Source organism: Sinocyclocheilus rhinocerous, unplaced genomic scaffold, assembly GCF_001515625.1.
Source record: "Sinocyclocheilus rhinocerous isolate Xijiao unplaced genomic scaffold, SAMN03320098_v1.1 scaffold506, whole genome shotgun sequence".
Classification (NCBI taxonomy): Eukaryota; Metazoa; Chordata; class Actinopteri; order Cypriniformes; family Cyprinidae; genus Sinocyclocheilus; species Sinocyclocheilus rhinocerous.
Window position 1 is genome coordinate 746,785 of NW_015647040.1, and position 17,196 is coordinate 763,980.

The window sequence follows — 17,196 nt, forward strand, 5'->3', positions numbered from 1 at the left end:
CATGATAAATACAGATTACATTGTTGGCGAATATAAGAATATTCTTTCAAAAACATTCAAAATCTAACTGACCCCAAACTTTTGAACAGAAGTCTAATTAAAGATGGTAAGAAGGTAAACTCACATGTGAGCCTCTCTTTGAGTTCTGGGGTCGGGGCCATGTCCACCGCGCTCTTCCCGTGGCAGTTGACCAGCGTGGGATCGGCTCCATGACTCAGCAGCAGGGAACACACCTCCACACGATTCTTGGAGGCAGCCTCATGCAAAGGGGTGAACTGCCAGAGGTCCATGGCATTAACACATGCCCCATGCTACAGAAAAACATTCAGGGTGAGATCACACGGAAAGGATGGCACCAACTCTGAGGACCAACATTCATTTTCAAATACATTGAGAACATTATGCGGTTCTACTTGAGCAGTTAGAGTAGTTTTAGCATAGATTATGAATTTCTATCTATTAGGGAGTCCGCCATGCCCCAGAAGCCGAGTTAATAGCACTGAGCGAAAAGAATATCGAACACATATTTAGAAAATGACTGAGACATCAACTTGCACTCAGAGGCAGGGGGTAAACAGTACAAAATGATTAAAGGGATAGATCTCCTAAAAAATAATTTTCTTAACTCTTTCAAATTTAATACACAAGTTGTATGAACCAATTTGACTGCTTTTTTAGAGCTTGACAGACCCTGGTCACCATCTACTTTAATTGGATGGAAAATTCTTTTCTTCTTTTGAGCTGCAAGTGAGAGGAATGAAACAAAAGCTCCTAAGGAACTCAGGAACATCAAGATAACGTCAGGTGTTCACAATGGATCTGTGCTGATAAGAGGATTCTTAATTGTCTTGTTGATCATTGCACAGCACATTTAATCGAATATAATGATCTTAAGGAGATCTGGGGAGCTACTGGTATTGTGATAAGCTCTCCCGAGGCCAAGAATACTCTGTTCTGCTGTGTATCAAACTCCAAACATTGTTGTAGAGACAGATTGGCCACTCCGCAGGGCTCTGTTGACACAGCGAGCATGGGAGAGCACACAGTGAGCATAGTGTTCCATATAACAGCTTTGTAAGTAAAGGAAGCTGGGCTTAAAGGCCATACTCTGTGGAACTTCAGGATCAAGGGAGAGCTTGTGTTTGCACTGAGACAGAATGCACTCTGACAAGACATACAGAATGAAGCTGTATATGCAGAAATGTAGGACGTACATTGAATTAGTCACTTTCTTATTGAGCTGTGAGATAAAGTAACCCAATCCAGGTGTTATGAAGGACTCTGATAACCAACAATGGACAGTGAATGTCATTGGTGGGCTTTTTAATTGACAGCTCAAACTACAAATCAGTACAGCTTTAGCGTCATCTGTAAGTAGTTCCGCTAGAAAGAAAAAGAAGTACGTCTGGACGTTTAGTGCGGAGCTAAGTGAGTGTTCTCCACAAAGTTGATTTCCGGTTTGTGTGTGCAGCAAAAAGTAAGTTTAAATGATTCCATCTTTATTGTTAAAACATTTGTATATTGTTGCTTCTGGGTGAAGTTAGTCACGGACTGAAGATCAGAATCAGAATCAGAATCAGAATGAGCTTTATTGCCAGGTATGTTTACACATACGAGGAATTTGTGACAGAAGCTTCCACAGTGTAACAGAATGACAGTGACAGAACAAAAAAACACAGATAATAAAAAATAAAAATAAATAAAAAATAGAACAAGTAAAATTACAATAGAAAAAAAAAATACAATTGTATGTACAGGTATATAACAATAGACAGTTGCGTGTACAGTGAGAGCGCGCAATATTATGCAAAGTATATTATGTGCAAATTGAAATGTAGACTGAGTATGTGTGTTAGATAAATAAGTGTATGAGTGAATAAATAGATTAACGGCAATACTATATGCTTGTGTACCACGATCGCGATGGCGCTAATGACATTACGGCTGTAAATTTGAGTCCCGCTCGGAGCAAGGTTGTACATAATGTTGATTATTGCGATTATATAGTGACTATAGTTAATCCTAGAAATACTTCAGTGCCTTGTAACTGCTTAATATGGTTGTAAATGTTTATTGTTATTATAATTATTTTGTGTACTGTTATTTACTATTCTTGTATGTATACTTTTCAGAACCACATATATACTTGCATCTACAGTGGAGAATAAATATGTTTCAGTTTAAATTGAAACAAATTCAAATGAAAACTAAAAATAAAAAAAATAAAAAAATAAAAAGTCAAAAAGCTAATTCAAAATAATCATAACACCTATAATAGTATATAAATAATACTAAAAAAACTCAGAGTAATTATTCTGTCCACAATGATACCGAAAACACTGTGTAGCATGGAAAAATTTAAATATGTAGTAAGTGAAGCAGGATTTTGAATCAATGACAATATACTGTGGACAGGACTGTCCAGTGTGACAACACACAAAAACCAAAGTCACTGACAAAATGACTTGCAACAGGTTAGGACAAAGCTTAGATTTGAAGGTTGCTTCATTGCATTGTGCCGGGTTAGGACAAGCTGCTTAACTGGAAACATAGGTCACACTACAATATACATGCACAACCATTCAGGATTTTGTCCTTACCTTTAGCAGTAGCTCTGTAACCTCATAGTGTCCATATGAGCAGGCGTTGTGTAGAGGAACAAGACCACTGGGGGGAAAAAACAAAAAACAAAATCATTTACGGTCAAAATTTGATTTTCCTTTAAGTATTATATGGACAATGGAAGGCTAATGAACAAAAGTTCTTACCAGAGTGAAAACAATTTGAATTAGCTCATAGAGACCATATTTATTTCAATGTAAAAAAACAAACAGGAAAGTAAGGAAAAAAGGAGACTTAAGCAGACCTACCCTTTATCTTTAGCATGAACATCAGCGCCATGTTGCAGGAGAAGCTGAACTATTCGGACTCTGTTGTATCCGGCTGCCAGGTGCAATGGAGTAGACTACAAGAAAGAAAAGAGGAAACACCGTTATGACAAAACTGTAAGATATACACTATTGCTCAAAATTTGCTCAAAATGTTTTACTTTTATACAGGAACATTACATTTTAAACATATTAAAACAGAAAGCAGTTATTTTATATTGTAATAATATTTCACAATATTACTGTTTTACTATAAATATGATCAAATAAATGCAGCCTTGGTGACCATAAACAAATTCTATAATTCTCTTAAAAACATTCAAAATATCGTACTGATCTCAAACTTTTGAACGGTTATATACACAGATCCAACAAAGCCATGACAAAGCACCCCTCTGTAAAGCAGTGCCAAGAACCTTTTTCTTCTTTATGTCTCTTTAAAAAGTATTAGCGTAGCCATGAAATTGGGCTGCCTAAAGACCAAGGGAGGTCTTTGTTTGTGAGGAAAAAATTAATACTGGGTTTCCTCTCCTCTAGAAAGAACAAGGCTCGTGACTGAATTTTGCCTTAAAGAAGTCACACTTCATTGTAGCTCTGTGGCTTGTAAACCCGCCTGACAATCCAACCCTGTGCAAGTCTTACTGTTTTACTAAGAATGATCCAGAGTTTAAGAATTGACATACATAATAATTAAGGTATTCAACATCATATACAGTGTTGTGAAAAAGTGTTGGCCCCCTTCCTGATTTCTTATTTTTTTGCATGTTTGTGTACCGCAGCACACAGCGGGGTATAACAACAGTTCCCTCAGCACAGCGCGATCATTTCAAAAACTCATATCACCTGTATTCTGATGACTATTTGAGGATCGTATTTGTTACGAGTGTTAATTAAAGACAGCGGTTGATATTTGTTTCAAGCCAACAAAAATGAAACGAGAAGAGAATTTAAATTTAAATTAAAAGGAAGTCTGATGACACAAATATTAGTTCAAACAGTTCAAATAAGCAGTTAATCACATTCTTAACTTAAAGACATCAAGTAATTCATGCATTCTGCATTCAATAACAAAACACCAACAAAAAGAAAATCGACAAGCCAATCGAAAACAATCAAACAAAAATGAGGATCAGGTGGCACAAAGAAAATCAAATTCGCATAAAGTTCTCCAATGAAATGCGACAAGGCACAGGGTCATAAACCATCGCAGCAATGTATTGATGTGAGCAAAGTGCAATGCGCAAACTCCATGTGTTCCCGCACAGTCTCCTGCGGTAAGCATGGATCATTCACCATACAGCTGAAAATGCACAAAACAATGAAAAATCAATCTAGATGAAATTGGAAAACTTTAAATTGTGTCCTTCAATTGCAAAATAATGATAACAATATGCAGTGACAAGCTTTCCTAGGCATGCACACCAGGGTGTTGGAGGTTGTAAAAGACAAGAAACAAACCGAGTGAAAGTGTGAGTGGTGGGGTGGAAAGCTGTAGTGGTACAGGAGGTATTTTTAAGCTCACTTATCAAGCAGGTGGTACACTAACACATCCTCTTTAGGGAAGAGTTTTCACACCAGGTTTTACTCTCATATCACCTTCACCCCAAACCACTGCATTCACAAAGCTGCAGTGTGTGAACAAAGAACCAAAATGGGCACATTGTGACAATTAAAGAAAAAATAATGTACAAAAAATTGAAGAAAAAAAAAATCCAACAGAGATTAAAATGAGTGCAAAAAATAAAAAAAACTTACCAGCATTTTTTGCGATGTCGACTGATAGACAATGTCGCCAGAATGAGGAATAAAACAAAAGAGAACAAAAATAAAAACAAATAGTGACAAAATGATAGCATTATGTAATTCTGGCACACCCTGCAACAATTCCTTGTCTTTTGTCCTCTACCTTTACCTGGGACATTGGCACAAGCTCAATGTTCAAAGCGCAGCACCACATTGGCAGCACCGCTTTGTGATGGAGACTGAAATTACATGATTTCAACACAAAGACGATATGCGAACAGAGCAAGCAGTCCATCATTCTTTTTACTCTCCAGGGAGTTTGGGCTGACTTGACAGAAGAGTTGGTACTGATTCAGTGGCACTAAACCAAAACTCATTTCAGACAGCTGTGACAGAGAGATCGCACATGTGCTGCTGGTTTACATGATTCATCCAGTGGCAGAACACTGTGGTCTGTTGACTTGTGTTTAGATTGTCTACTGAATTTGTATTATTAGTACAAAAAACAAAAGGCTTTGTTCATTGGAACAAAGCAGGAGAAAAAAAGAAGCCAATTTGTTTTCATAAAAAAATTTAAATATAAATAAAACTTTTTGTCTCCAACTTTGTTAATATTAATGCTAGCTGGTGCTTCTATTCCTAGTAGATGACCATTAAAAATAGCATGCTTACCATCTGTTAACCAAAGCAACACTTCTGTAAACTAAACCATTTTAAGATGCAATGAATAAGTGTATTTCCCTAATAACACGCATTTAAATTTGACCCATTTTAAATAATGATAAACATGAACACTCACCAATTTTTTTTTTTCTCTAACCATAAAGTCTCCTTCAAATCGGAATTACTTGCTGAATCAATCTAAACAAAACCCAGTTTGTACTCTACGAAAGATTATATTCTCAATCTCATTTGGCACCACAGATCTATTATAGTATCAAGGTCATCCTCAGACTAAAATGAATTAATCTGACATTATATCAACATTTTAACTACTTCCCAAAGAGCATTACATTTAACAGTGACAGTAAATATAAGATGACCCAAAATTGACCCTTGGGGAACACCTAGTTATTTTACCTTGTGAGAAATATTCATTTAAGGATTTTCTGAGCAACCTAAATCTTGCATATGTAACGTGTCAGGAGGCTGGATCACCATGGCGACACAGTCATACAGTAGCCATGGCTACATTCAATCACTTTGGCCCCTCCTGCCAATCTGTCAGTCCTACCCAAAGCAAACAGGACTAACAGGAAAGACACATACTGCAGATCCACGTTATCTTGTGCTCTCTGCAAAATGAAAAGTAAAAGACAAAATATAACGGCAGCTTAACCGTAGGCTATTAAATCTGCTTCTTGCACAGATCTTCCATCAATTTCTTTAAGAGCACGACACACCAGCAGAATTGCCGTCTCACTCGAGAGCTGTTCCTATTGAATCATTTAAGATGAATGTGTTGCCTAAAGATGTACAGCTGGAAATATTACCCCCTACATAATCCAGATCGCAACATCCTGACACTGTTTAAAATGGGTGGAATGCTAAAATGAGCTTTTGCTTTGTTTTAGGGGAATAGAATTCGCAAATAATGAAACTCAGAGTACCCTCAGTGCATTTGGCTCTGTCACATAACATCTTTCTGGTGCTGGCAGAAACAGCAGACAGGTGAACTAGAGCGAAGATCTGTGCCGATTCAGATGGCTTCTAACAGAAAGCGACAGTAAAGCTACGTGGCAGGGTTGACCTTTTGCCAACAGACCCTGAAGCGTGAGAGTGAGACGGAGAGTGCAGGTCATTTAAATGGGTTATTCTGCCCATTCAAGCATGGGCTGCCAATAAGACAAATCATTGCACACTGAAGCTGACCTTGTCTGCAACAACACTGAGCCACTCAATTTTTTTTTTAAAGATGAAAAAATATATTAAAATACTTTCTTTTATTCCATTTACATTAGGGATGCACCGAAATGAAAATTCTTGGCCAAAGCCGAAACCGAACAAAATTAAACACTGGGCCGAAGGCCGAATACGGTTTTTCGAGTTTTTTTCTCCATGTATTTTGCCAATTTTTTTTTCCACCATTGCAGAAAATAAAAAGCCAAAATGAGCTTTTTACTGTTTTGTCTTGCTTTTCAAAGAAAAAAAATCTATTACAAAACAACAATTTAAAAATATTTAACACTGAACATTTTTAACATTCTAGCAGACACTATACCAACAAAGCACAATTTAATTTAAAATTAATAAGTTAGTAAAATAATAATTGAACCTGAATCTTGAATAAGGCATGTATTTTTATTTATTTTTTATTTTTTTTACTGTACAATTAAAAGCAGCCTTGCTGAGAAGAGACTTCTTTTAAAACATTAGAAAATATTACAGATCCTAATTTGAACACTATGTGTGAATGTTATAATAAATGTATTAAAACAGAGCTGTTGTAATGATTATTTTCATTATTATTGTCTTACTTTTTATTTTATTTTACAGAACAACAGTAAAATTACAATACTAACATGTATGAATGTTGATACGCGTGTATTAGAAAACATAACGTTCTGCAGTTTATTTACTAATTGTTTAAGGCCATTTCATGATTTAAATCATCATGCAGTAACCAGCAACAATCACCCCTTCCTCTTCTCATTGAAGACATGCGATGCAGTCCTAAACATTCTCTCGCTGTCGGTGCTTGTAATGATTTTTGCGTCTTTCTCCGACAGTTTAAATGCTTCCACACTGCTCACGTGTGTGCTGCATAATAAAGAGTACGCGCCTCTCACTCTGCGCTGGTTGCTCTTTGATCGCGTCATATCATTGTTCGGTACAATTTATTCTGTCTTTTCGCTTATTTGGCCGAACACTGAAAGAGCTTTTTTTGCTATTTTCGGCCGAATAATTTCGGTTGCCGAACATTCGGTGCATCCCTAATTTACATATACAGAGACAAGTCTATGTAATATACTTTACCATTACACACTTCATAAAGGTTTGTGATGAGGAGAGGAACAGTGTGAACTTTTGAGTAAATACAAAAAAAAAAAGGAAGAAAAGAAAATCTCTGGAAAGGATTAGAGATGGTAAAACAGTTCTATGCTTCTCACAGATGAAATCTGTACAGCTGGTCCTGTCTTAATCAACATAAGAAAATGACCAAAGTAGGTAAAATCCTATTTATCATTAATGCTGAAGGTTTTGAATGACTTATAATGCATGACTCCACATATAGCCTAATAAATGAACAAACTTTGAAATTTCTATTGTCAAATAAAAAAGGTTTACACAAAAATATATTTATACAATATAAAACCATTTTCAACACTATTAATAATAAGAAATGATTCTTTGGCACCAAATCAGCATAGAATGATTTCTGAAGGATCGTGTGAAAGCTGAAAAATCAGCTTTGCCATCACAGGAATAAATTAAATTTTAAAATATATTAAAACATAAAACAGTTATTTTAACTTGTAATACTGTTTTTACTGTATTTTTACTGAAATAATTGCAGCCTTGGTAAGAGACTTTAATCTCAGTCGACATTACACATCCTGAAATATAATTAAGGAGTATTCATTTTACACAATTTTTAGTGCCTAGACAACAACTAAAACTCCTTGTTTTTCCTCAGAGTAGAAATATCCCTTTGTCCATGTCTTTCCCTTGTCTTGCCTGGAGGAATGGTGACCTGTAACCATGTCAACGGTGAGTGCTTCTCCCCAGCTGTTGCCATGACTGCGGTACATGCTATAACTAGCGTGAAATCTGCGCGGATGGAGCCTTTGAAAACAATGTGTTGCTTGGCTAAGTAACCCTTTAGTGCACCTCCGTTGCAGATTTACACATGAGAGTGTACAGAAGAGGGTCTCTTTCGTCCCTGTGCAATACTAAAGCAAACACCTGGTCCAGAGAGAGGCATCATACTAGATGCAAGCAACAGCAGGAAGGGGCTACCGAGCACACTAATGCCAGTTACACGCTGAGAGGATCAATAAGACACTACCCCCTCTACTAGGCCTGCAATACGGGAAAAATACAGCTCGCCGACTCCTATAGGGGCTTCTACTGGGCTCTTTAATAAAGGAGCTCAAATCCCAAAGGGAGACGACGCCTGGTTCCTCCGTCCTAATCACAACACTAACCCCCCCATTAAAGACAGTCCCAGCAGAGCGCTGAAGGCATTAATACTAGCATGTCCGACGGGATGCAATTTCCAATCATGTGCCGTCAAGGGCTCAAATTTTCCCAGGAGTCTATTGCTGGAAAGCAGAGACAAATAGTCATGTATGATAATTAACTGCAATAAAGTCTGTGTATACGAGAGAACGAGAGCGAGAAAAAGAGATAAAGGCAGACGGGAAACACTACAAGTGTTCCACATACGCATCTGCTCTGTTTCTTCCATCCACCTACGTTTCTACGGGGGCGCATCATTGTGCAATGAGGGCCAGGAACAGACGCTTGGATAGACAAAATATTTGTTAATCTTCAGAAATATGGAAATGAAACAAAAAAAGTTGCGACTGAATTAACATTCTCACAGGCAACCACTGCACAGATTGCACGCTGCTTGTTTTATCTCAGCCTGCGCAGAGAGGCTTCCTCAACATGATACCTTATCAAAGATGGCAAAGCACATTCTGCTCTGTTCGTTTCACAGTCTAACGGGGGGAAAAACAAAATAGCACTTCAGGTGACAGCAAGCTTCACCTGAAGTAAAAAAAAAAGTGAAGACAACACTATCGAGACATATGTGCATACACTACATAATAGCCAATTAATAATTTCTAGTTACGATTATGTACACTACCTTTGTCTGGGATAAGTAAGATTTTTTAATTATTCATTTTTTTCAGCAAGGGCACAAAAAATTGATCAAAAGTGATGGTAAAGTGATGGTAAAGACATTTATAATGTTGCAAAAAAAATTATATTTCAAATAAATGCCATCCTTTTGAACCTTTTATTCATCAAAAAATCCTGAAAGTATTACGATTTCACAAAATATTATGCAGAACGACAATAATCATCAACAATCAAAATAATTGTTTCTTGAGCATCAAATGAGCATTTTAAAATAATTTCTAAAAGATCATGTAATACCAAAATCTGAAATAATGGCTGTTGAAAAAACAGCTTTACCATCACAGGTATAAATTATATTTTAAAATATATTAAAATAGAAAACAGTTATCTTAAATAATAATATTTCGAAATATTTTTAACATTTTTATCCAATAAATGCAGCCTGGGTGAGAAAAAGAGACTTCTTTCAAAATAATAATGGTCTTAAATTGTTTCAGCAAAACCAGATCGGCAAACATTGTTTTGCCCCAAATTTGCTGTACATGTAATCACCTTTACTGGCATAAACAAGATTGCATTATTTCATAAAATTGCATTCTAAAATGGTGTACAAAAATGAAAATGTTTCAAACTTTCATTTAATGCACTTTACTATATTATTGGGATTTAATTATGAGCTGGTGTTTGATATTTATAATTCCACTTGTTTCTCATTAGCTATGTTTCCATCACCCCTGTTTTAATGCGCATTTAGAAGTATCGCATGAGAAACGAGTGATGAAAACGCCAAATTTAGAAAATAAATCCCTTAATTCGCAAAAAAGATTTTACGCTCACTTGAGGTGGTTTTTGTGCACAAAAGGGTTGATGCGAATAATGGGAGATGGAAATGCATTTTGCGAATAAATTCCTCCAGTCCAAAAAAGTCATGTGACTTTGCGCTATGGGACGGCAAAACCTGACTAACCAGGGGACCGATCTCATTCCACAGCATCTGAAATGTTGTTATGGTCATTCGGAAATGCACGAGCAAAGTCTGTCGTCAAAGTATTTCTGTATAACTGCCTCCGAGGACGGTCTACCATGACTGCATTCCCAAACAGCTGACATTCACCTCCAAAAGCAAGACCGCATTTATTGTGTTTCGTCTGCTCACTAAAAGCGCAAGTAATTTATTATATTTGAGAATTATTATATTCAGTGGCTTCTCTTACTTTTCTTAGTGATATTTAGTGCCAGTTTATCAGGAAGTGACGATTTCTCGATGAGTTCTCTCTGACTCGTTGGATGGAAACAGTGCTTGTTCGCAAATGTTTTATGTTAAATTCGCAACTTTGGATGGAAACCCGGCTATTGTGCTGTGAATCTCCTACCTCTGTGCTTTTGTAAAAAACCAAACAACCACAGAGCTAGAGAGCTGTCTTGAGGAACCCTGGATCCAGAGCGCAGAGACTTGGTGCAAAGCAAATCTGTCTGTGCTAATTCCTTCGCAAGCCTCTTCCCACAGCATTCTCCCTCCAGTACACATAATCTTTAAGCTAAAGCATGCAATATGTTAAGGCAACCGTTATCAAACCATATAAACAGCTCTGTTTCATAATCCCACCCAGAGCAATGATAAGGCATTCAATGGAACAATGACTTCCAATGTGTGACATGGATGAGAATGTCTTCATCATACCTTCCTAAAGCTACTTATTGTGCTGTTTAGCTAAAAGACATCAAAAGCTACAAGACATCTGGTTATAAAATATGGCTTGTTAATGGCAACGAAAAAAGGAAAATTCTGTCATCATTTACCAATGTCATTCCAAACCTTTATGACTTGCTTTCTTTTGTCGAACATAAAAGAAAATATTTTGAAGAACTTACACTGTCAGTTAGTGGTGTCCAAAATAACACTGGTTTCCAATGACTTTCCACTAAAAAAAAAATTTTGTTGCAAAGAAAGAAATCAGTCAGGTTTGAAACAACACGAGGGTGAGTAAATGTTTTTTTTTGTTTGTTTTTTCTTGTGAACTATCCATTTATTCCCAGTTACTCTAAAAGAAAATGGTGTGGAATTTTATGGGTCACTTGGGGAAAGAAAATCAGATAAATACAAAATAACAGCACATCTAAGGAAGGAAACAAGCTTACTGCACAAGTTTAGTCTCATGGTTAAAAGTTCAGACGGGTTAAATGGAACTGACTAGTGCATATTTAACATACAGCAGAGCCCAGCTCAAAACTAATTTGAGAAAAAGCAGCAGCGAAAAAGAGTAAACGTGGAAAGAAAATGAAAAAGTCAATTGTTCACCATGGAACAACTGTGACATGATTGATGGGATCTGCGGTAGGCGAACGGTAAGTGATTGTTTTTCCCTGAGCCCCTGTAGAAGGCATCTTGATAATGTACTTCAGTGTGCTGTGTTAATAACGTCCTGCACTTCAGAGAGCTCCATCATTTTCAAACCCGAACCGTGGAAAATCTCACACTCTGGAGTACGCTTCCTATTCTTTCCTCACACACATGGCTTTCAATCAGTGTTCAGAGACATTGTCTAAAGCTAGCATGGCACTGATAAAATTATTTTCCACTTCAAGAAAAAGAGTGAGGACAAGTCATTCATCTCTGTTTTGATTTTACGCTGATTTCTCAGAGGTCAGAGGAGACCACAAGCAAGTTAAAGAACGCAAGCAGGTGATGAAGCTAATAAAGACCATTTTTCCAACTGACATCACATAGATACTAGAGGTGTGGTGTGGAACCGAGCACAACTGGCCATAAAGCTCAGCTAGAGAGTCTGGATTTTGAGCCACTTTAGTTTGTGGTTTTTATGAACACAAAGCAAGGCATGAACAGCTAACTAGTGATTTATGCAAATGTATAAAGTGTGAGAACATGAACTCCACCAAATATCCTGCCTACTATCAGAGTCCATGTAGCTTTGTCACCTGATAGTTTTGCTTAAAGGGATAGGTCACCCAAAAATTTAAGTCATGTCATCATTTACTTACCCTCATGTCATTCCAAATATGTTTGACTTTCTTCTGGGGAATATAAAAGAGGATATTCCAAATAATGTCTTAGTGATTTAGTTTGTGTGTGTGTGTGTGTGAGTTTTGGACCCCGTTGACTTTGTATGGACAAAAACTACTTAAAAAATGTTGTGTTTCCAATGATGACATGATTTTCCTTTTTGGGTGAAGTATCCCTTTAAATCAACCCAAATTTGGTTAATATGGTATGTAATATATCAGTGGTCACCAACGTGGTGCCCGTGGGCACCTGGTAGCCAGCATGGAGTCTCTGAGTCGCCCGCCAAGCATGTTCTATAAATAGCCTAAATTAGCGTAGCGCGATAAATGATATCATATCGAGATTATGATAAAATTTATGTTAATAATGATGATAAACTGTGGACATTTTTACTCAAAATGGATTAATCTAACATCCTATCACACAACAGAAATAAATGTTACAGCAACCAGTCATTGCATGTCGCTAATGAGTCTGCATGTTCTGTGTGTCTCTGAATGCGTGGAGTAGTTTAGTTTCATCTGATACACAAACTCAAACACATGTGACTCGCTGTGTTTTCAGCGTCTGTGTCTCAATATATGAGGACATGACCACATGCACTTCATCTTCAGAGCTGCTCTGAGAGTCACTTCACCAGCTTTACGAAGTTTCATTTGAGAAAAAATAGCGCCAAATACACGCTGAAACTAAAACTAACTGAAAGACAGTCAAAAGGTCCCACTTTATATTAAATGTCCCTAATACCCGTGTACTTACATAGTAACTACATGTGTACATAGTATGTAACCACAGTGCAAGTACACATTGGTACATAGTATCTAGAGCTGTAATATTTCTGTAACTACACACATGTAACAACCCTCCGAATGGTTTGTGTAAGTACACATGTGTAACAGGACATATATAACTACATTTTGTAACAACAGTATGTATAAGAGTAATTGGAACAATTTGATCCAGGGGGTGGAGATGGGTAGGTTTAGGGATATGTAAAGTGGGAGGAGTTGGATCTCAAGTTGGTGGAGTTGGTGCACCACTGTAATACCAGTGTACTTACATGGTAACTCTTCAGGAACTGTCCACTTAATATAAAGTGTAACACATTATTTACCAAAAAGTGCTGTTAGTCCTGTTACACATTTGTATTTTCATTACCAAAAAGTGTTGTTACCAATGTCCTGTTACACATTTGTACTTGCACATACCATTCAGTGAGTTGTTACATATATGTAGTTACACAAACATTACAGCTGTAGATACTATGTACCAATGTGTACTTACACTGTGGTTACATACTACGTACACATCTAGTTACTATGCAAGTTGTTACCAATGTCCTGTTACACATTTGTACTTGCACATACCATTCAGTGAGTTGTTACATATATGTAGTTACACAAACATTACAGCTGTAGATACTATGTACCAATGTGTACTTACACTGTGGTTACATACTATGTACACATCTAGTTACTATGCAAGTACACAGGTATTAGGGCCACAATATAAAGTGGGACCAGTTTTATTAATTCATTTCACTAGACACCATTTTTTATGATAAATTTGTACTGAATCATAAAACACGGAATCCATAAGAAAATCAAATGCTACATGCAAATCACAGCTACAAATACACAGCTTTTAGAGGTACTCGGGTTGATTACGAAAACATACTGATAAACAACAACGTGTGAAAGCAGACCAGCAAGAGGGACAATCAGATTCAGATTGTCTTGAGAAAATGCATCAAGTGTGAAAGCCACATTTAACATAGACTATGAACTAATAGTATGTGGGAAATTCAGCAAAAGTGCTACCTCCTAGAATCTACCCTTAATCAATTTGAACAAATTAGAGCAAAAATTCACTTCAAAATGTCCCACAGGGTTGTGATTTTTAAATTTTATTTGAGCAGTCATTCTGCTAACTGTGCGTGAATGTTCTCACATTTTGATGAAGAGCCTGTCCACTCATAATGCCCTTGGCCATGAAAAAGTGCCACCGCAAAGAGGGCTTTTTCAGCAAAGATGGAGCTCAGCTTTTAGTGCGGCCTTAAACGTATCATGATGAGCAGTGTCTCTGTCTTCACTGACAACCTCTTCTCCAGACAGGAGACTAATGACTCTGCTTTTTCCATCGTTCAGACAGCTACAACTATGGCGAAGCACTCCTTCCTTTCACACATCGACACTCCCTCTCTGTCTCCCCGAGCCAAACTACTGTCGCCCTAAGTGACTTAACCCTCTTCACAGCCCAGTAAATGAGCCCTTTAAAGGAGCCACAAGGCACCAGCCATCTCTGCACCCTCAAGTCACCCTGGATGGTCGATAGCATCGCAAACTTCTGGAGGTGATGAGATTATATGTGTCCCTGAAGGGGGATGAGGTGTGCTTCCATGCCTGACCCACCACCAGCCCCCTCTGGAGAAAGCCCACACTGTCGCTGTTACTGGTGTGACTTCTAATGGATGCAAATGACGCCTTTGGTTGTGGAGAGCAGCTGCTCCATGGGGATCGGACCTCTTCATCAGTGCCCCTGGTCAAAGCGTGGTGTCTGATCTTGATGGGGAGTTGTTCTGAGAGGTTCAGGACTAACGATGAGAGTCTCAGAGTGGGATGGACAAATCAGCAGGGCTCACACTGTCTCCAGGTTTCAATAGGCCAAGTGTTTAATCGCACATCTAGTTATCCGTCAGCTACTGACTCCTGCACCTGCTGTCCGCAATCTCAGGGAGTTTTTCTTCAGCATGCACGACTCATTCGCGAAAAACCGTGTATCAGATTGTTTTGTATGATGCAAAGTAACAAACAAAATCGTTTTGCAACATTTAGAAATGAATTGAGAATGCCTTTTGAATTCCAATTCAGTTAATGAATTTGAATTTGAACTGCTGTAGCAAATAAGATGTAGAACTGCAATTCGATCTGAATGGAAGAAAGTTTTCAAATGACTAATTTTTAACTAGAATCACAGTTTTTCTGGACAATCTTTGAATTTTTCAAAGCTTTGAAGAAAAAAAAAAAGATAAGTACAGAAAGAAAAAAGAAAAATATAGAAAGAAAAACATGATAGAATGAACAACGATAGAACAATAGATTGATAGATAAAATGATAAAACAATAGAACGATAGAACAATCGATAGATAAATGATTGATAGATAGCACAAAACTGGTCTCTATAAGTGTCTATAGTAAGAACAGTGGCCACTGTTTCCATACTCAAGACTTTGATTTGCAGGACAGCCACTTTTCATCCTTCGAATCGCCACGGCTCTGCAGGCATTGAATCCTCACAGGTTGTAGCAAACTGCAATATGAGAGCGCCAACAACGTGCCTGGTGCCTCACATGCAGGAAAGAGAGAGGCAGGCAGAGGCCCAACCTGAATACAAAACAGTTCAGGAGGGTACATTTAACACGCTAACGCTTCGCTGAGCAGGAGCTCCTCCATGGTCACAGCTGCCATGAAATGCTGAGACAATACGGCCAGCCAGAAAATATGACAGAAGAAAATAAAATGCTGTGTTACATGATGTACAGTTCTGAGGGAGCATTACAAATAGCAAAAGAAAATACCAATATGAAAAATCATTTAAAAATGTGTAACAATCTAGATTTTACAAAAAAGCAGATACTAGGGATATTATTTGTTGTAGTGCACAGAACTTTGCCAGAGAGCTGCCATATGCCAAACTGAAAAATATATTTCACCCCAAAATAAAGTGTCAAAATTTTCTCACCATTGTCATTTCAAACCTACAGTATATAAATTTACCTTTTATTTTCATTATATGAAAAAAACAGCACGGACATGCCACAAAATGTCTCCATCCATATATACATAATAAAAAAAACATTATTGCATTACACTAGGATAGCAGATGATGACAATTTTAATTTTTGAGTGAACTGTCCCTTTAAATTCGGCATGCCAGCACATTAACTTCTGATATTAATAAAATACTTCAAAAGTCATTCATTTTCTTTAATAAAATTAACAAGAAAGCAAGCCACTGACACACCACCAATAAAAATTCATTACATTAATTAAATTATTATTAATTATTTTAATCTGCTGAAAGCTCTAATTTAAATAATTTACAACAATAAATAAGCAACACCTCATAAGAGATACTTGAGAGTGGACTGACTACTGCTGTCTTGAGAGACCTATTTAATCTGCAGTAAACTGACGAACAGAACTGTCAAGACCTTTACCTCCTAACAAGAAGCCATTGTGCAAAAACTGAAAATAGAATACTCTGAAGAAATCTGCACACAGTAAGCAGAGCAGAGAAGGAAAAAATACCCAGAAAAAAATAAAGAGTACAACTTTAAAAGTAAGTCTTATCAAGCCACTGACACACCACCAATAAAAATTCATTACATTAATTAAAATGAATTATTTTAATCTGCTGAAAGCTCTAATTTAAATAATTTACAACAATAAATAAGCAACACCTCATAAGAGATACTTGAGAGTGGACTGACTACTGCTGTCTTGAGAGACCTATTTAATCTGCAGTAAACTGACGAACAGAACTGTCAAGACCTTTACCTCCTAACAAGAAGCCATTGTGCAAAAACTGAAAATAGAATACTCTGAAGAAATCTGCACACAGTAAGCAGAGCAGAGAAGGAAAAAATACCCAGAAAAAAATAAAGAGTACAACTTTAAAAGTAAGTCTTATTTCATATGGGTTGTATTACACTCAACAAACCAACTAAA

The 17,196-nt window shown here is 37.1% G+C and overlaps 1 protein-coding gene across 3 annotated transcripts in view; it reads right to left on the reverse strand.

The window, feature by feature from the left end:
- The window catches only part of LOC107708542 (tankyrase-1), a 76,112-nt gene that overhangs the window by 25,383 nt on the left and 33,533 nt on the right, over positions 1–17,196 (reverse strand). For 2 of the 3 annotated variants that reach the window (XM_016512804.1, XM_016512806.1), the window contains exons 4-7: positions 4,644–4,664; positions 2,871–2,965; positions 2,601–2,667; positions 125–311 (exon numbers count right to left, since the gene is read on the reverse strand). In XM_016512804.1, the coding sequence (XP_016368290.1) occupies positions 125–311; positions 2,601–2,667; positions 2,871–2,965; positions 4,644–4,664 (370 nt within the window). The remainder of the gene's footprint in view (positions 1–124; positions 312–2,600; positions 2,668–2,870; positions 2,966–4,643; positions 4,665–17,196) is intronic. The other variant, XM_016512805.1, reaches the window with a different exon arrangement.